The sequence below is a fragment of the Mytilus edulis genome, chromosome 10, assembly GCF_963676685.1.
Source record: "Mytilus edulis chromosome 10, xbMytEdul2.2, whole genome shotgun sequence".
Lineage (NCBI taxonomy): Eukaryota > Metazoa > Mollusca > Bivalvia > Mytilida > Mytilidae > Mytilus > Mytilus edulis.
Genome location: NC_092353.1, coordinates 3,292,007 through 3,312,923, shown reverse-complemented (window position 1 = coordinate 3,312,923; position 20,917 = coordinate 3,292,007). Strand labels below are relative to the sequence as shown.

The 20,917-nt window shown below is 32.5% G+C and overlaps 1 protein-coding gene across 1 annotated transcript in view; it reads right to left on the bottom strand.

The window, feature by feature from the left end:
* LOC139493161 (intermembrane lipid transfer protein VPS13A-like) overlaps positions 1-20,917 on the bottom strand; it is a 148,245-nt gene that overhangs the window by 103,417 nt on the left and 23,911 nt on the right. Inside the window, exons 7-14 of the mRNA XM_071281335.1 lie at positions 20,240-20,307; positions 14,942-15,100; positions 14,377-14,475; positions 13,599-13,656; positions 7,107-7,240; positions 6,018-6,208; positions 5,503-5,647; positions 4,823-4,946 (exon numbers count right to left, since the gene is read on the bottom strand). Coding sequence (XP_071137436.1) covers positions 4,823-4,946; positions 5,503-5,647; positions 6,018-6,208; positions 7,107-7,240; positions 13,599-13,656; positions 14,377-14,475; positions 14,942-15,100; positions 20,240-20,307 — 978 coding nt within the window. The remainder of the gene's footprint in view (positions 1-4,822; positions 4,947-5,502; positions 5,648-6,017; positions 6,209-7,106; positions 7,241-13,598; positions 13,657-14,376; positions 14,476-14,941; positions 15,101-20,239; positions 20,308-20,917) is intronic.

Genomic DNA, 20,917 nt, shown 5'->3' with positions numbered 1-20,917 from the left:
TCTACAAACGCAAGTTGATAGTTACTAACGACTGGCTGTAGTCAGACCGGTTCCGTGTTCCCTGATTCCGTTGTAATTTTTTTTCTCGAAATGTACATGCAAACCAGACTTGGGGTAATTGTAATTGTAATCATTAATCAGCTGTAATTGATTACAATTTTTCAAGTAATCATTGTAATCATTAATCAGCCAAAAACCTGATTACATGTAATTTAATTTAATCAATTACTTTTCAAAACACCCTGTAATCCTGATTACTTTTAGATTACATTCTGATTACAATGCATTTCTTTTTAACTGTGTTTATGGTCAAGAAATTAACCTTTTTGTTATTCTTATTTAATAAATATTAAGCATGTTAAGATAGTTTTGTTTACTTTATAAAGCATGTATTAATTTGTATACTTCAGTAAAAAAATTAATTGTTACAGCATTAGCCTAAGAAGAGACATATAAATACAATTATGTCTTTGGCCTTAGTAAAAGATATTGTACATATATTGACAATTTAAAGATGTACATATATATTTATTTGATAATAACTGTTATATTCTAGTAATACTTCTCTTTAAACCTGAATTATAATCTTTTGTTAATATTGTGATTTTGTCAACTTTGAATTGACAGGTAGGAAACCAATTAAGGTTTGTTTTTATTGCAATTACCAATTGAGTATAGCTGAAGGACAAAAAATTCTCTAATTAGCACAAACAAAATTATAAGTTGGAAAAATATTGTTTAAAATAAGCAAAATTTTATATGTATTTGGACTGGACATGTAAAATGCAATGATGTTTATTTAGTACTTGTATTTTGTTTACAATTTGAATAAACAATTTTATTGAAATTTTACATAGATTTTTACTGCTAACTTTATTTCATCCATATTTCAACTTCCATAAACTGCACCTTGAAATACATACAAGTCTGGAAGAGGTTAGAAGACAAAAAGCAAACTCTTTATAAAGTTTTATTCAATTGAAGTCAAAATAATTCATAGATCAAGGATGACAAAGTGTAATGGATTAAAACCTGTGACACAATGTTCATGTATGTAGTGAACTTTTGTGCTTTATTAGATAGATGAAGTTAAAAGTTATCATTTTATAATATATGAAACATAGTCCTTTCTAAAAATGCTATAACATATTAAACGTTTATTCATTCAAAATGTTTTGTTTTTAAAATTCATTGTAATCAGATGTAATCATGATTACTTTGCCAATGTAATCATTAATTTAATCAGACACTTTCAGAAATGATGTAATCATTAATTTAATTTAATCGTACAAATGACAAAGTAATTGTAATTTAATCAATTACATTGAAAGTAATCGAACCCATCTCTGATGCAAACGACTGACTTTTTATTATTCAAACGGCAAGAGACTGTAAAAAAGCTAGATCCGTTGAAATCATTTAGATTTTATATTCGGGTTAATTTACTCTTGCATGGGTATTCGGTGTTTTTTTAGTTTTGAGTTGGAAATAATGTACATGTACAAGTTGGGAGACAAAACGACTGAAAGAAAATTAACAAAGTTACCTTTTAGGGCTCTGAGGGCCATATTGCTTGCATACTAGGCGTCGGAAAAGGCCCGGAAAGTTTCTTTCTTAAAATTAGTGTTTAGAACAAGTATATATAATACATAAACAGCGTCAGTTAAAATTTTCCCGACCATCATCGTGGACGCCCTGCCTCTATTGCAAAACCTACCTATTGTATTTATTGTTAACTTGTTCTCGTTCTGAACATGCATGAAATATTTCCCACTGGACGTTAACCAACCAATAATCAAAGCAATCAATCCTAAAATTTACACCCGTCACTTGTAACTTTAGTTGTTAAAATTTAAATCATTGCCTCTAATTTTTTTCAAAACATTCGACAAAGTTTAAACGCAGACCGCGAGAAGACCAAAATTGAACAGTTACGCAAAACTTAATATCTCCGTTACCGCTTGCTCATTATGGAAGTGGGGTAACATGATACTTTATTTGTAAAAGTACAAGTACAAATAAAAAAAAATTGTGTACATGTACATGTTATTTGTACAAAAGTTGGCTGATAGAATGATAAATGGAGATATATGATATACAATTTATAAGATAGCAACAGCTGGGCATGAATCAAACGACATCAACACCTTGAAGACATCAAGAAAATCGTGACTAATGCTAATTGGAATAGTATCTTTACACTTCTTATTTGTAGTTTTAGTAAACGTTGGAAAAGTTTGAGTATGTGTAGTATAATTGTCACAGTAACATTTCAGTCTCTTGGTAAATATTAGTTTAAGTCTTAAAACTTTTGCTCTTCTCTAGAAAATTCAAACTATAATGAAATATAAGGAGATGCGGTAAAATTTCCAATTAATCAACTTTCCACCAAAGAAGAAATGAGGGAAATGCTAGCCTTCTTACATTGCTACTACATTTCAGATCTCCAAATTACCATTCCATTATATGAACTGCATATTCAAAAATATGCATTGTCACCAAATTACTTATAGAGCACGTATCATCATATTGTTTAACATTTGTCCGTTCGACCGTTAATCCCGCACTTGGTATATATAGGGTTAATTTGGCTAATTATTAAGAACTGCAGTCGTTTTGCTTCAGCTTTAAAACTATGTACCTGGTGTTACTACTCATATTATGGATTTATCTGGATTTTCTTTTTTGTTTCATGACAGGTTGCTGGATTAGGCATTTTGATAAAATACAAAGGCACACAGAGTACAGACTCCGGCTTACATCTAATACAGGTTGAATTTTTAGCTGGAACTTTTAAATTTCGCAATTGTTTTACTTATATAGAATGCATATATGATCTCAAGATGTGTTATGTAAATATTTTTTCACAAATGACAGAATGTTGAAATTTGTGAAATTTTGCATACAGTTTGCTAACCCGAATAATTCAGTCCCTCCCCGTAATCGATCTCTTCTACTTACTTAGTAGTAAGCGGGATATAACGACTGAAATATTCGGGATAACAGTTTGCAAGGTTTGTCCGACTTGCTGATCAAACAAGTAACACATTTAATACACCACGCAGAGTACATTATACTACATGTATTGTATGTACCAAGTCAATAATATGACAGCTGTTTATCATTCTTTTGATGTTTTTCAGCTTTTGATTTCGTCATTTGGGATTTTTTCGTTTTGAATTTTTCTTGGAGTTTTGTTATTTTATTTTTTTGGAATGTGCATTTTATCAGGATCATTATTTTTCCTCATAATTTTCACAAATAACAGAATGTTTAATCCTTTTTGACTGATGCATCAAATGTGTCTTTTATAAACAACTGTTTTCAAAATATTATTGTATCGTCCCGAACATGAATGAACTATTTGCCACTGAACGTTAAACAACCATCAAACCGAGCATTTAAAAACTGTTAAATGAATCAAATTTTTTTAAAATACTATATTTCTGCATCACGGGATGCAGTGATGATACCACCATTGTCTAATATGACGGAGTTAAAAATCAGTAATACGGATGAATCTCCGTGAAATGTTTCATTTAATTTTCACGTAAACTTAACAAAAATCTGATGGTATTTTTATGGTTTTAATCAAATTTTAGAACAAAGGTATTATTTAAATAATTTTTTTTCAAATATTTACGTGAATTTAACGTGTACAAAATTCCGGTGATTTATGCATGAACTATTGTCATAAGATTCACATGGAACCTGTTCACGCAAGTTTCAAGTATATGCTCGTTTGATGTGAAAATCAGACGATATTAATATTAATTCATTTTAGTGAAATTCCATGTGCAGGACGAAATAAAATTATATCTGATTCAGTAGAATTTTATATTGCATTACTAGGAACTTTACGACCGTCGACAGGGGAAATGAAAATAAAATATACTCATTCAGATCCCGACACATATTTTTTTCTCCATTTCTCTGAGAAGGAATAACGTTATATTCCGTACACCATATTAACGTCACACGTTTTTGGTCAAATTCCAGGCCTATCGATCAACTTTGAAGCCATTTATTTCAAAAACAAGGATGGTGACATATGAGTTTCTATACGTGTATGGATTCACTATGCAATACTGGATATTATGTTAGTTTTTTGTTTTTCTCCGTATATAAGAAAATAGCCATCCATTCGAAAATTTAAAAAAGTAAGCCGAAAAAAAGGCATTTCCCCTATATACCTAAGTAAATTTGTCGCCAAAATTGACGTTTTCCTATGAAAATTACAAAAAAACAAAAATGGTGACCCCCATTTTTTATTACATATTCCGATGTAACTCGATTCAAAGTACACGTATGCCAAAAATTTTGGAAATCAGGAGATATGCCATTCGGTATCGTGTTACCTTAAAGCATGAGGCTGGCCAAGCTTTTTAAATAATTAAAATTTAACTGTTGAGAGTGGAGAAATATCATAATACACGAGTTACAGTGATGGAATCTGTTTCTCTTATGATTTTTATCCTTCCCTTTTAAAGATTTGAGGAAAGCTGTGTACTTTTGATGTGACATCATCAGGCATGGTCGCCCTTTTTCATGACGTCACAATAAGAGAATTCAAAGGAAAACAAGAAAATTTAACGTCACAATTAAATTTCAACAAATCATTTGGTGAGAACAGATTTTTCACTAGAGAGGAGAAATATTTTTCTCACAATGGTCAGGAAATGTGAAAATAGCACAAAAATTAGAGAATCTGATTTTATCCATACATTTCAAAATAAAAGAAAATTATGAGAAGCATCTTTGACAAGAAGAGTGTGTAGTCATTGAAATTGTTTCCTGGGAAAACATGATTTATCTAACCTACCATCCTTGTCGGGAGTTTCAATTTCCTCTTCAGATTCCTGACTTCCTCCCCAAGGCCACCACCATGACCCTTCAGACTTCTCTTTTTTCTTTATCTTTGCTCTTTCTGGTACTCTTTTCTGGAACTGTTGCATAAACAAATTTGTAAATACAGGGACAAGTTTGTGAATAAAATATATGTAAATCACATAAAAAAGTAGGGGTAAAATTTCCAGCATCAAGTCTTCTGATAAGTATAAGACAAAGTGTCATATATAAGTGGACTGGAGGCTATGAAACCTCTAATAAGAATAACACAAAGTGTCATGTATAAGTGGAATGGAGGCTAACAAACTTCTGATTAGGATAAGACAAAGTGTTTTGTTTGAGTGGGATGAAGGCTATGCAACTTTTGATTTGGATAAGACAAAGTGTCATGTTTGGATGGAATAGAGACTATGAATCTTCTGATTAGGATAACATAAAGTGTCATGTATAAGTGGAATGAAGGCTAACAAACTTCTGATTAGGAAAACACAGTGTCATGTTTGGGTGGAATAAAGGCTATGAAATTTCTGATTCAGATAACACAAAGTGTCATGTTTGGGTGAAATGAGGACTAGGAAACTTCTGATTCAGATAACACAAAGTGTCATGTTTGGATGGAATTTGGACTAGGAAACTTCTGATTCAGATAAGTACCTCCACTTTAGCATCCTCTCTGGCAGTCATGATGTTATGTACATCCATCTCATATTCTAGGTTTTTACAACGTATCGTTACAGTCTCATCGTTTGGATTCTCCAGGTGTTGAAGGTACAGGTGTTTGTAATCTTTAAATAGTTGTCTTTAAAAAAGAAAATATATACATGAAATAAAATTTAATTGAAACTAATTGTGATTGATAAATTTGTTACCTATAATCTAATCAAAGTTAAATTATGGCCTACAATTTTATTTTGTCTCTCTAAAGAAACATATGTTTTTAGTTTTTCTTATAATTTGTTTTATATTTGCATCAATTAAAGGACTCATTATACTATTGGTACAGATTTCTTTTGGCAATTGATTTTTTTTACTGAAGTTCTCAGCATCATGATAAACTTTTTAATATCAATAATTTTATAATTTTGAAGCTATAAAATATTGATTAACTGAATAAATGGTGGTTATATAAATAATAATATGTGAGAATAATCAAGTGCTATATTATATACCTATAGACAACAATTCTTGACCATGAAAATGGTCTGACTCTCTCTTGTAGAACTGATTGGTAGGCATATTTCCACCAGGATTTGCAATTGGACTTGACCGGACGTTCTTTAGGATTTGGACGGTATTTTCTGTATTTCATATTAACCCTTAGCCTATCCACTGCATCAAACCATTTCAGCATGCTAGTATACTGTAATAATATTGAATCAATTAAATTTTAGAAAAATCTAACCTCCTGTACTTACGAATTAAATTTTAAATACTTTTTATGCATTGGATAAGAATATGTCAAAGAATACTTCTTAAGGTCGACAGGGTGTCTTCCTCCATTTTGGATTTTGAAAAACCAGAAAACAAGGTCTAGATCTTTAATAGAATGTGCAAATTTTGAGAGATGTAGGTAATTCATGTGCAAGAATGTTCCTTTCAATATAGAAAATGACATGTTCTATCATATTTATGGTTGTATAATACAAAAAATGAATACTTATGTTTGATTCATTTTCTTCCTACTTTGAATCTAAGTTCTTTACTTCATCCTCTAAGACCTTCTTAACTATGAAGTTAAAGGCAACCATGAAGCTGCCATTAAGGGATGTAATGAAAGTTAGTTACTATATTAAAGATACTTCTTTCCTCAAAATCAGCAAAAGAGGGTTGGCAGATCTGAAAATCTACAAATTGAAAAACCCTGACCTTATATATATACAAAATACAGCTTATCTAACACATTTTAGCATCTTTTGTTTACGTTTCCTTGTTGTACTGATTTTCAGTTTCACAAGCGTATATTTTCCTGTAAAAAGCTAATAATCTTATGTCATCGTTCTATGACATTGGGTACCTCATTCATAAAAAAACATATGATGCGATAGTAAGTTGGAACAGCCCAACAATATATTCATATTTTACCATGGGTGTGTACTCAAAGCGTTTGAAGAACGTCATGTTAGTATATTAAATATATCTGTTGTCGTTTCATGTAATTGGTTACAGAACTTTTTAGCATACCTGATTCCTGGACAGGTAACACGCTATGCATTTACATGATTCAGGGGGAGAGAACTGGATGTAAAGTTTTGGCATACCTGATTCCTGGACAAGTAACAATCTATACATTTACATGATTCAGGGGGAGAGAACTGGATGTATAGTTTTGGCATCTGTAAATCATCTGTGTTGTTCATTATAATCTTCGCTTCAACTGATACTGGCTTTAAAACTGAAAAGAAAAAGGACGCAACCTCATGAAAAATGAAAATAAGTCAAATCATTTAAATATCTTTTTGCACAAAAGAGAATAATTTGGTATGAAATGAATGCCTCTTTCATTAAATTACAGTGGGAATTTGGCCCCTTCTGTCGTCACATGCACAGCAATTACAATTTCATTTTCATATACAGACTGTAATTATAATAATAATGGTTGTAATTTGTAGTACTTGTACATCTATCTTGTTTTTTGTTTATTGTTTTGTACATAAATCAGGACAATGCTATTATATTTACCATTTAGGCCAGTAGTCTCCTTGACAATCATACAACATTGTCTTATTCTTATATTCCAATTGTTACCATTTATTTTGTAATTTTCAACTTATGAGATTTTAGTTGTTTTTCTCTCATTTGTTTGCACCTATCAGGAACCTGTTGTTCCATGGTTGTCATATTGTTGAAGTGGTTTATAAGTCTGTAGGGTTTTTTTTGTTTTTTTTTATAAGTGTGTCTTGTTTCTCTCTTTATAGAAATAAGAGGATGTAATATGAGACATCTCTCCAGTCAAATCATAATTTGTAAAAGTAAACCATTATAGGTCAAAGTGTGATCTTCAACATGAAGCCTTGGCTCACACTGGTAACTTGGATGGAGAGTTGTCTCATTGACACTCACACCACATCTTCTTATATCTATTGAATGTCCCTTTAGTATTTTTAGCCTCTCTTTTACCTGTCTGTAAAGAAAATAATCTGACACATAGTGTAGTGGTTATGTACGCCTCTCTTTTACTTGTATGTAGAGAACATTCTCTGACACATAGTGTAGTGGTTATGCATGCCTTTCTTTTACCTGCAGTATGTAGAGAACATTCTCTGACACATAGTGTAGTGGTTATGTACGTCTCTCTTTTACTTGTATGTAGAGAACATTCTCTGACACATAGTGTAGTGGTTATGTACGCCTCTCTTTTACCTGTATGTAGAGAACATTCTCTGACACATAGTGTAGTGGTTATGTACGCCTCTCTTTTACTTGTATGTAGAGAACATTCTCTGACACATAGTGTAGTGGTTATGTACGCCTCTCTTTTACTTGTATGTAGAGAACATTCTCTGACACATAGTGTAGTGGTTATGTACGCCTCTCTTTTACTTGTATGTAGAGAACATTCTCTGACACATAGTGTAGTGGTTATGTACGCCTCTCTTTTACCTGTATGTAGAGAACAATCTCTGACACATAGTGTAGTGGTTATGTACGCCTCTCTTTTACTTGTATGTAGAGAACATTCTCTGACACATAATGTAGTGGTTATGTACGCCTCTCTTTTACCTGTATGTAGAGAACATTCTCTGACACATAGTGTAGTGGTTATGTACGCCTCTCTTTTACCTGTATGTAGAGAACATTCTCTGACACATAGTGTAGTGGTTATGTACGCCTCTCTTTTACCTGTATGTAGAGAACATTCTCTGACACATAGTGTAGTGGTTATGTATGCCTCTCTTTTACCTGTATGTAGAGAACATTCTCTGACACATAGTGTAGTGGTTATGCACGCCTCTCTTTTACTTGTATGTAGAGAACATTCTCTGACACATAGTGTAGTGGTTATGTACGCCTCTCTTTTACCTGTATGTAGAGAACATTCTCTGACACATAGTGTAGTGGTTATGTATGCCTCTCTTTTACCTGTATGTAGAGAACATTCTCTGACACATAGTGTAGTGGTTATGTATGCCTCTCTTTTACCTGTATGTAGAGAACATTCTCTGACACATAGTGTAGTGGTTATGTATGCCTCTCTTTTACCTGTATGTAGAGAACATTCTCTGACACATAGTGTAGTGGTTATGCACGCCTCTCTTTTACTTGTATGTAGAGAACATTCTCTGACACATAGTGTAGTGGTTATGTATGCCTCTCTTTTACTTGTATGTAGAGAACATTCTCTGACACATAGTGTAGTGGTTATGTACGCCTCTCTTTTACCTGTATGTAGAGAACATTCTCTGACACATAGTGTAGTGGTTATGTACGCCTCTCTTTTACTTGTATATAGAGAACATTCTCTGACACATAGTGTAGTGGTTATGTACGCCTCTCTTTTACCTGTATGTAGAGAACATTCTCTGACACATAGTGTAGTGGTTATGTACGCCTCTCTTTTACCTGTATGTAGAGAACATTCTCTGACACATAGAGAACATTCTCTGACACATAGTGTAGGGGTTATGTACGCCTCTCTTTTACCTGTATGTAGAGAACATTCTCTGACACATAGTGTAGTGGTTATGTATGCCTCTCTTTTACCTGTATGTAGAGAACATTCTCTGACACATAGTGTAGTGGTTATGCACGCCTCTCTTTTACTTGTATGTAGAGAACATTCTCTGACACATAGTGTAGTGGTTATGTATGCCTCTCTTTTACCTGTATGTAGAGAACATTCTCTGACACATAGTGTAGTGGTTATGTATGCCTCTCTTTTACCTGTATGTAGAGAACATTCTCTGACACATAGTGTAGTGGTTATGCACGCCTCTCTTTTACCTGTATGTAGAGAACATTCTCTGACACATAGTGTAGTGGTTATGCACGCCTCTCTTTTACTTGTATGTAGAGAACATTCTCTGACACATAGTGTAGTGGTTATGTACGCCTCTCTTTTACCTGTATGTAGAGAACATTCTCTGACACATAGTGTAGTGGTTATGTACGCCTCTCTTTTACCTGTATGTAGAGAACATTCTCTGACACATAGTGTAGTGGTTATGTACGCCTCTCTTTTACCTGTATGTAGAGAACAATCTCTGACACATAGTGTAGTGGTTATGTACGCCTCTCTTTTACCTGTATGTAGAGAACATTCTCTGACACATAGTGTAGTGGTTATGTACGCCTCTCTTTTACCTGTATGTAGAGAACATTCTCTGACACATAGTGTAGTGGTTATGTACGCCTCTCTTTTACCTGTATGTAGAGAACATTCTCTGACACATAGTGTAGTGGTTATGTACGCCTCTCTTTTACCTGTATGTAGAGAACATTCTCTGACACATAGTGTAGTGGTTATGCACGCCTCTCTTTTACTTGTATGTAGAGAACATTCTCTGACACATAGTGTAGTGGTTATGCACGCCTCTCTTTTACCTGTATGTAGAGAACATTCTCTGACACATAGTGTAGTGGTTATGCACGCCTCTCTTTTACCTGTATGTAGAGAACATTCTCTGACACATAGTGTAGTGGTTATGTACGCCTCTCTTTTACCTGTATGTAGAGAACAATCTCTGACACATAGTGTAGTGGTTATGTACGCCTCTCTTTTACCTGTATGTAGAGAACAATCTCTGACACATAGTGTAGTGGTTATGTACGCCTCTCTTTTACCTGTATGTAGAGAACAATCTCTGACACATAGTGTAGTGGTTATGAACGCCTCTCTTTTACCTGTATGTAGAGAACAATCTCTGACACATAGTGTAGTGGTTATGTACGCCTCTCTTTTACCTGTATGTAGAGAACAATCTCTGACACATAGTGTAGTGGTTATGTACGCCTCTCTTTTACCTGTATGTAGAGAACAATCTCTGACACATAGTGTAGTGGTTATGTACGCCTCTCTTTTACCTGTATGTAGAGAACAATCTCTGACACATAGTGTAGTGGTTATGTACGCCTCTCTTTTACCTGTATGTAGAGAACATTCTCTGACACATAGTGTAGTGGTTATGTACGCCTCTCTTTTACCTGTATGTAGAGAACATTCTCTGACACATAGTGTAGTGGTTATGCACGCCTCTCTTTTACCTGTATGTAGAGAACATTCTCTGACACATAGTGTAGTGGTTATGTATGCCTCTCTTTTACCTGTATGTAGAGAACATTCTCTGACACATAGTGTAGTGGTTATGTACGCCTCTCTTTTACCTGTATGTAGAGAACATTCTCTGACACATAGTGTAGTGGTTATGCACGCCTCTCTTTTACTTGTATGTAGAGAACATTCTCTGACACATAGTGTAGTGGTTATGTACGCCTCTCTTTTACCTGTATGTAGAGAACATTCTCTGACACATAGTGTAGTGGTTATGTACGCCTCTCTTTTACCTGTATGTAGAGAACATTCTCTGACACATAGTGTAGTGGTTATGTACGCCTCTCTTTTACTTGTATGTAGAGAACATTCTCTGACACATAGTGTAGTGGTTATGCACGCCTCTCTTTTACTTGTATGTAGAGAACATTCTCTGACACATAGTGTAGTGGTTATGTACGCCTCTCTTTTACCTGTATGTAGAGAACATTCTCTGACACATAGTGTAGTGGTTATGTACGCCTCTCTTTTACCTGTATGTAGAGAACATTCTCTGACACATAGTGTAGTGGTTATGTACGCCTCTCTTTTACCTGTATGTAGAGAACATTCTCTGACACATAGTGTAGTGGTTATGTACGCCTGTCTTTTACTTGTATGTAGAGAACATTCTCTGACACATAGTATAGTGGTTATGTACGCCTCTCTTTTACCTGTATGTAGAGAACATTCTCTGACACATAGTGTAGTGGTTATGTACGCCTCTCTTTTACTTGTATGTAGAGAACATTCTCTGACACATAGTGTAGTGGTTATGTACGCCTCTCTTTTACTTGTATGTAGAGAACATTCTCTGACACATACAGAGATCTCCATGGCCTGTTAAACGATGGCGCCCCGCCATCGTTCAAATGTCTTGCGCCATCGTCAAATGCCTCGCCCCATCGTTAAATTGTCTTGCGCCATCGTTAAATTGTCTTCCGCCATCGTTCAAAACTTCATCATTTTTTGTAGCCCGACGCCATTTTTTTTTATCAATTATAATCAAATGCATGTAATTGCATAACCCTTAGGCTTTTTATGTTATAATCCAACACAGTTATAACGCCTGAGGGATATCCGGATTAAGATCGCTAATCACTTAATTGTACCTGAGCTTGTACGGGTAGATCAACAAACCAGACAGGAGAATACTATCTGAGGATAGACGATCCATTTGTCGAATTAATCAACTAAGTTTCAGCAAATGATTATGATAATTTAGATTAAATAAATAAATTAATAATCCAGTTACAAAGAAAACAGTTTAACAAGTCGAACACGTGCTTTATTTTGACTTACGCAATCAGCATCCCCCTTTTTTAAGAAGTACAAAATATGACGCAAAACAGTAAATATTATTTAATCACAAATAACTCGAGTACCGGGTACTGCTGTAACGATAATTTAGAATGACTTTAAAAGTTTAAAAGTAAAAACTTATAAATATTTCCTGTAAAGAAATATCGTATCGTAAGTCCGAATTCATTTCGTATATTACAATCAAATTGATACATCCGCGTTTCCGGTTTCTATTCAAACTTGAAAGATGCATGTTGCACAGCATCAATTTGTCAGATAAAGTCATTAAAAACCTTTTCATTTTCTTTACAAATCTCTTTAACCTTTTACATAACCCGTACGAATCGTTTTGTTGTTGCTGCAAATCAGCCATACCGGTAATGGGTTCTGAATTTGACAGTGTCCATGAAAAATAAGCTCCACATCATATGATTTTGAACCCCCATAACAATTACCAAAAAAACAAGAAATCTACATGGGGACCTTCATGACAGCTTTTGGTCATTCTCGAATAAGGGGGGACCATGAAGACTTGGCATTTGAATGGTTAAAAACGGCAATAAATGAACATATTGATACTTCTAATTCTATAATGAAAATTCAAATAAATATAATTTAAATAAGCAATGAATAAGCATGTTCACCATTCCTTGTATGGAGGGAAAAAATACTTCCGATCACGCTACACTGTACAGCGTAGACACGGTTTGTAATGGTGAAAGTTCCTCCATGGTTCAATTTTCATCCATGGAGATCCCTGACATAGTGTAGTGGTTATGTACACCTCTCTTTTACCTGTATGTAGAGAACATTCTCTGACACATAGTGTAGTGGTTATGTATGCCTCTCTTTTACCTGTATGTAGAGAACAATCTCTGACACATAGTGTAGTGGTTATGTACACCTCTCTTTTACTTGTATGTAGAGAACATTCTCTGACACATAGTGTAGTGGTTATGTACGCCTCTCTTTTACCTGTATGTAGAGAACAATCTCTGACACATAGTGTAGTGGTTATGTATGTGTTTCTTTTAGCTGAATGTAGAGAACATTCTCTGACACATAGTGTAGTGGTTAAGTACGCCTCTCTTTAACCAGTATGTAGAGAACACTCTCTGACACATAGTGTAGTGGTTATGCACGCCTCTCTTTTACCTGAATGTAGAGAACATTCTCTGACACATAGTGTCTATGTACTTACTGTGCTCAAATTCCTCGTCATTTATCCTGTTTGTACTGACAGCCATCTTTAACAAATTCTAAAATATATAAAACAAGCATTCTGAGAGAATTGCATTACAATACATAGTCCCCTACCGCGTAAAAATTCATTATACTGGAACAAAATGCTTACTTGTCATTTTCTAAACAAAAAGAAAATATCAAGTCATGACTAAAAACAGTGAGGAAAACTGATTATATGAGTAAATATTTTAAGTCCAAGGACCATAACTCTGCACAAAATTATAATACCAAAACAAAAATTTAAACTTGATCTGTAACTTGTCATGATAAAACTATATTCAAAATGTTAAATCAATATCTTCAAGAACGAAGGAAAAAAAAGTGTAAAAAACTGATTTGCTGTACTGACGGATGGATGGATGGACATACAGACAGACAGACAGACAGACAGCAAACCTAAAGTGCCCCTTCGACTTTGTCAGTAGGGGACTAATAAGCTATGCAACTGGTAAAATAAGACTTTAAATATCTGAGCGGTTAATCTTAATTGAACTAATAATTATACAAAAGCATTAAAACAAATGATAGATTTTGGTTTTTGAATGTTTTTGAAACAATATACCGGTATATGAAATTGACTAAATTCATTAAAATGTGAAATTAAATGAATTATTTCTTGCTAAAAAAATGATCAGTTTTACCTTATTCAGAAAGTGATAAATTTTTGCCAGTCAAATATAAATCTACATATGCAAGCTAAGGTTAACTGGAAAAGATTATGTAAATCCCTTTACCTTCCATTTTCCACTTTTGATCCTTTCTGGTTTTCCAACAAGGTCTAGATCCTTCACACAATGATTCCAGTAAAGAGATAAATTTGTCAGTTTACCAAGCTGAAACAAGTGGCAATTAATTAGAAAGCAGAATCATACAGAGATCTCATATAACCATAACCAAAACAGGAGATGATTAAGGCTGTGTGTTTTCTTTTAAACAAGATTGAGAATGGAAATGGGGAATGTGTCAAAGAGACAACCACTAGACTAAAGTGAAGAAAACAGCTGAAGGCCTCCAATGGGTCTCCAACACAGCGAGAAAATCTCACACTTCAAGGTGTGCTTCAGCTGGCCCCTTAACAAATTGTCTTTGTTTTGTTAGAGTCGTGTCTCACATATACTTTTTCGTATGCAACAAATTCAATCTATATTAAAGAAGAATTTTGTAATGTGTTTTGTGGTTTCTTCTTGATCTACAATATTTCTCTTTTCTCTCTTCACTACTTATACAAAGAAGAAACTGAGTTAACCAATTAAAATCAAATCAAAATAGAAACTTGTGAAAATAGAAGTTTGTTTTTACCTTATGAAGAAGTGTAGCTTGACTGTCTAGTTCTGTTTCTTGCCAGTTCTTATCTGTGGTATGAACTGTAAATTGGTTTAGTATTCCACCCATGGCAAAGGAATAGTCTCCATGTGTAATAGAATCCTCGTACCTCACATGAATGTTGCTAAGGGTAATCTACATTCCAAATAAAACATAGTGCAAATGTAAGTTGAAATTCACTTTGAATGTTACTAAAGCTAATCCAAATAACACTTAAACAAGACACATTTTATGACAAAAATTAGTTCTGAATTTGCATACTTCTCAGGATTATTTTTCATTGTACAGAAAACTTCATGCCTACTTTTCTATAAAGATCTCTCTACAAACTTTTTTCACACCAGTTTTCAGTTGTTTTACATATACTTTGTATTTTGATAAAATTGTTGGTATAGAAAAGTGTGTGTTGAATGTAAATACATCTCAAGTAGAATTGTCAAGGTATGAAAACCACCTCAAATAGATAGTGTAACCTCAATGATTCAATTGTCTTGACAACAAATAATTTAATCTTGTTTTACCCATGTGAACTGCTTACCCTCTCAAAATAATATAAGCAGAAACAAGCAAGTACATGTTTTGGTAAAAAGAAAAAATCATTAAACGTAAAGATACACAAACTCTATGAACTGAAGACAAATCTGTTCAAGAAATTGGTCTATGAACTCTGTAAAGCAGTTAACAATGAGTCACTGATTGGCAAAGTATGACCAGGACAAAGCAGTTAACAATGTGTCACTGATTGGAAAAGTATGACCAGGACAAAGCAGTTAACAATGAGTCACCGATTGGCAAAGTATGACCAGGACAAAGCAGTTACAGGATACACATTTTTCAGAAAATGATGAAATATCAATAAAAAATCTATGGGGAGGAGAGTGCATATTTAATTCATTTGCTACAAATCAAAGAGGGGTAGCAATTTTATTGACAACAAACTTTGAGTATAAAATACATAAAGTAAAAAAAGATGATCAAGGAAATTTGTTAGGAATTGATATGGAAATCGAAGGAAAGAGAATGACCCTAATAACCTTATATGGTCCAAACAAAGATACACCAGATTTTTATATAAAACTGAGTGGAATGATAGAAACTTTAAACAATCCATCAGTTGTTATAACTGGAGACTATAATTTAGTACAAAACCAAAGTCTTGATACATATAATTATCAAAATATTAATAACCCAAAGGCTAAGGAGAAAGTTCTAGACTTAAAAGATCTTTATAATTTAACAGACCCCTTTAGGGAATTTAATCCAGATTTAAAACAGTTCACATGGAGAAAAGCTAATCCCATAAAACAAGCAAGATTAGACTTCTTTTTAATATCCCAAGACCTTAATCAAAATGTAGTTGATGTACAAAATCACAACAGCTATAGATCAGATCACTCCCCAATAATATTAATTCTGAAGATGAATGATTTCATACTTGGAAAAGGATTATGGAAATTTAACAACTCACTTTTACATGATATTGAATACTCCAAAACTATAAAAGACACTATACTTAAAGTAAAAGACCAATATGCATCATTAGTATATAATAGAGAAACGTTAGAAGAAATTAATGATTTAGACATCCACTTTACAATAAATGACCAACTTTTTTTAGAAATATTACTTACAGAAATCAGAGGAAAAACTATTTCCTATGCATCTTATAAAAAGAAGGAAAGAGATAAAGAGGAAAAAATATTATCAGAAAAAATTCAGAAATTAGAGGAAAGCATCTTAACAGAGGAAATATTAAATGAAATTGAACACCATAAATCTGATCTTAGAATAATAAGGAAAGAAAAAATGAGGGGATACTATATCAGGTCAAAAATGCAATGGATTGAAGAAGGGGAAAAGCCATCTAGTTTTTTTTTGAATATGGAAACTAAACATTTTATAAATAAAACCATCCCCAAACTAGTTAATAAAAAAGGGGAGACAATTTGTAAACAAGATAAAATATTAGAAGAGGCCAAAAATTACTATAAAAAACTTTATACTAAAACAGAAAGCTTGAGTGAAGTAAATCTTAATAGTGAAATACCTGATTCTGATATTAAAAAATTAAATGATACTTTAAAAGAATCTTTAGAGGGGGAGATAACTTATAATGAATTGACAACAGCTATGCGTAGAATGAAAAATGAGAAAAGTCCAGGGTCAGATGGTTTTACAAATGAGTTCTTTAAATTCTTTTGGATAAATGTAGGAAAATTTGTTTTCAGATCTATAATTTATGGTTACAAAAGGGGGGAATTATCAATAACTCAAAAACAGGGTATTATTACTTGTTTACCAAAAGGTGATAAACCTAGACAGTTTATGAAAAATTGGCGACCAATAAGTCTTTTGAATACAACATATAAACTAGCATCAAGTTGTATAGCAGAGCGTATGAAATCTGTTCTACCCATTATTATTAGCAATGATCAGACAGGTTTTATTCCTGGAAGATATATTGGAGAAAACACTCGTCTCATATATGATATTTTATTCTATACAGAGGTAAATGATTTGCCAGGTCTTCTCCTTCTCATAGATTTTGAAAAAGCTTTTGATTCGGTATCATGGAAATTCATAAATGAAGTATTAGACTTTTTCAATTTTGGACCCTCTATAAAACTGTGGATAAAGACTTTTTACACAAATATAAGCTCATCAGTATCCCAAAACTGTTTTTTATCAGATTTCTTTCAGATTCAAAGAGGCTGTAGACAAGGGGATCCTTTATCACCTTATATTTTTCTTTTATGTGCTGAAATTCTAGGAATTTTAATCAGAAAAAACAAAGAAATTAAAGGAATTAAAATTGATGACACAGAATATCTTATCTCCCAATACGCAGATGACACATCAATAATACTTGACGGTACACCTGAATCTCTAGATGCATCTCTTCGCTTACTCCAAAAATATGCTGAAATGTCTGGTCTCCATATGAACTTGGACAAAACAAAGGTGGTGTGGATAGGCAAAAAAAAATATAGTCAAGACACAATGTGTGTAAAATGGGGATTGGAATGGGGTTCCAGTAGGTTTACATTACTAGGAATAAACTTTTCTGTCAATTTGCATGAAATGGAACTGTTGAATTATGGTCCAAGAATTAAAGAAATTGAAAATATAATAAAAATTTGGTCTAAACAAACATTAACACCAGTTGGAAAAATAACTATCATTAAGACACTAATTATTTCAAAATTGAACCATCTGTTTTTAACATTACAAGCACCATGCAAAAATACTTTAAAACAACTAACTGACAAAATTTATTCATTTATTTGGGAAAACAAACCTGACAAGATAAAAAGAGAAATATTATGTTCTGAACACAAATTAGGAGGGCTGAAAATGATAGATATTGACAAATATATAAAAGGATTGAAACTAACTTGGATAAGACGGTTGTTGAAAAACAACCCAAAACTAAATAAGCTATTAGAAAGTACTGAAAAAATTAGTATTGAAAACCTTGTTTATTTAGGCCCAACAAAAAGATGTAAAAACCCTTTTTGGGAAGAAGTTTTTAAAGCTTGGACAGATTTACAAAATAAATTCATACCAAAAAATGAAGAGGAGTTTTTATCAGATTCGCTCTGGAATAATGTAAACATAAAAATAGGAACAACATCCATTTTCTATAAAGACTGGATAGATAAAGGGATCTTTTTGATAAATGATTTATTAAACGATGAGGGAAAACTAATGACTTTTCAACAATTCCAAAACATTTATAAAATTAAGTCAAACTTTCTTACTTATAATGGGGTCATTTCATCAATAAAATCATATAAAAAGGCTTTAAAAAACTATATATCTATAAACAATTGTTATAAAACACTAGGACCAATTATGCCAAATAATATAAGAATATTTTTTTTATCAAGAAAAGGCTCGAAAGATATGTATAATGTTTTATTTGAAAAAAGCAGTACTAAACTTAGATGTGAAGAAAAATGGTCCTTAACACTCAACAAAAGTTTTGATTGGAAAACTGTGCATAATATGTCTTTTTACTCCACAAAAAGCTCAAAACTCCACTGGTTCCAATATAGAATAATACACAGAATATTGGGCACAAATAAATTTTTATTTAAGATAAAAATAAAACAAAGCGATAAATGTACTTTCTGCAGTGAAGTTACTGAAGATATTGAACACATATTTTGGACATGCCATAAAATAGCAGATCTGTGGATAAGACTCATGGACTGGATTTATAACCAAACACAAATAATTATTCCATTTAACATGGATATAATTTTATTTGGAAATTTAGGAAAAACAGAAAATAATAAAATAAAAAACTTAATAATACTTTTATCAAAATTCTTTATCTATAGAACAAAACTGTGTGAAAATCAAGTAAATTTTGCAGGGCTAAAAAACTATCTAAAAGAAAATCTAATACTAGAAAAGAATATATTTTTTAAAACAAAGCCTCTTCACATTGCCAACCTCTACTGGGACCCCTGGCTTCCATTATTAGAATAATTTACACTTAAGCAACTTAATTAGCATTACCCTATGTAATGTTATTGTGCATTTTATTTTAGCCTTTTCACACCATCATATATGTTTTTATTTAATATAATGTTATATGTTGTTTATTGTTTATTGTCTTTTGTTCTTGTTTTGTGCCTAAAATGCATATACATTCTCTAATATCTATTTTGTGTTTGTATGAATTATTTGCAATGGAAAACCAACTTTGCCAAATCTATTTAATTGTTGCCAAAAAAAATACTGCTGCCAAATTCCAAATTTCAAGGACTTTCTATTTTTTATTTTTATTTTTTTTTCTCTAGTTTTTATTTTTTGTTTTTTTGTTTTGTATTTGTGTTTTTTTTATTTATTATTTTCTCTTCTCTTCTCACATTCTCTCTTAAATAAAATTCTCACTTTATTGATCAATATTGAAATAATTGATACACAATAATATACTGTATATATATTTTGTAATTTTGAGTACTAACAATTACTAACAATTTTTCTAAATATACAATCTAATGTTTAACGAGGCCGGGATAAGGTACCGGTACTTTCTGTATCAAACTAACAAATGTGAAAGTTTTCAATAAAGTATGTAAAATTTAAAAAAAAAAAAAAAAAAAAAAACAAAGCAGTTAACAATGAGTCACCGATTGGCAAAGTGTGACCAGGACCAAGCAGATAACCATGACAACAAGTTTGAGTTGACAACTACTTTTAAACATACAATTTAGAACAAGGTCATAACATGTACAATGTACTTATAATTGTGTAAATTACCGTAATGTTATTGAGAACATATTTCCAAATCTTCTCAAATAACCCTGGGTTCTTCTCTGCTTGGCTAGCTGTAAAAATCAAACCAAATTAAGATTTGAGACACAAAAGATTTTAAACATGAAAACCACCATGACTGTAAACCTCCTTAAAAATGGAATTTAAAATTAATTAAAGACTGTAATAGTTTTTTAATCTTTTTGAAATAACCTCAAGAATGTGGTGGACACTGTTTAATTACTGGCTACATAGGTTATTCAGTGGTAACATTTTTGAAATTATTACTTGGAATGGACAGAAAAATCATTAGTCATTCCTTAAACAAATGATCTAAATTCAAATAAAACAAGTGTAACTGTGAGCTACTGCTCACTGATGATACCCCGCCGCAAGTGGATAGTGTTGATAGTGTAAAAATATGTAAGTGTTCGGTAAACAGGAGGATGTCGAGTGATAAATCTAAAAACATGTCACACCGTAAAGTTGACATATATAAACTCTGAAATCAAATTTTAGAAATCTTTGTATTGTAGTTCCTAAGAAAAATGCAACAAAAATTTTCAACTTGGCCATCATGTGTCAGATGATACAAGTGTATATAAATCTAAAAACATGTCACACCGTAAAGTTGACATATATAAACTCTGAAATCAAATTTTAGAAATCTTTGTATTGTAGTTC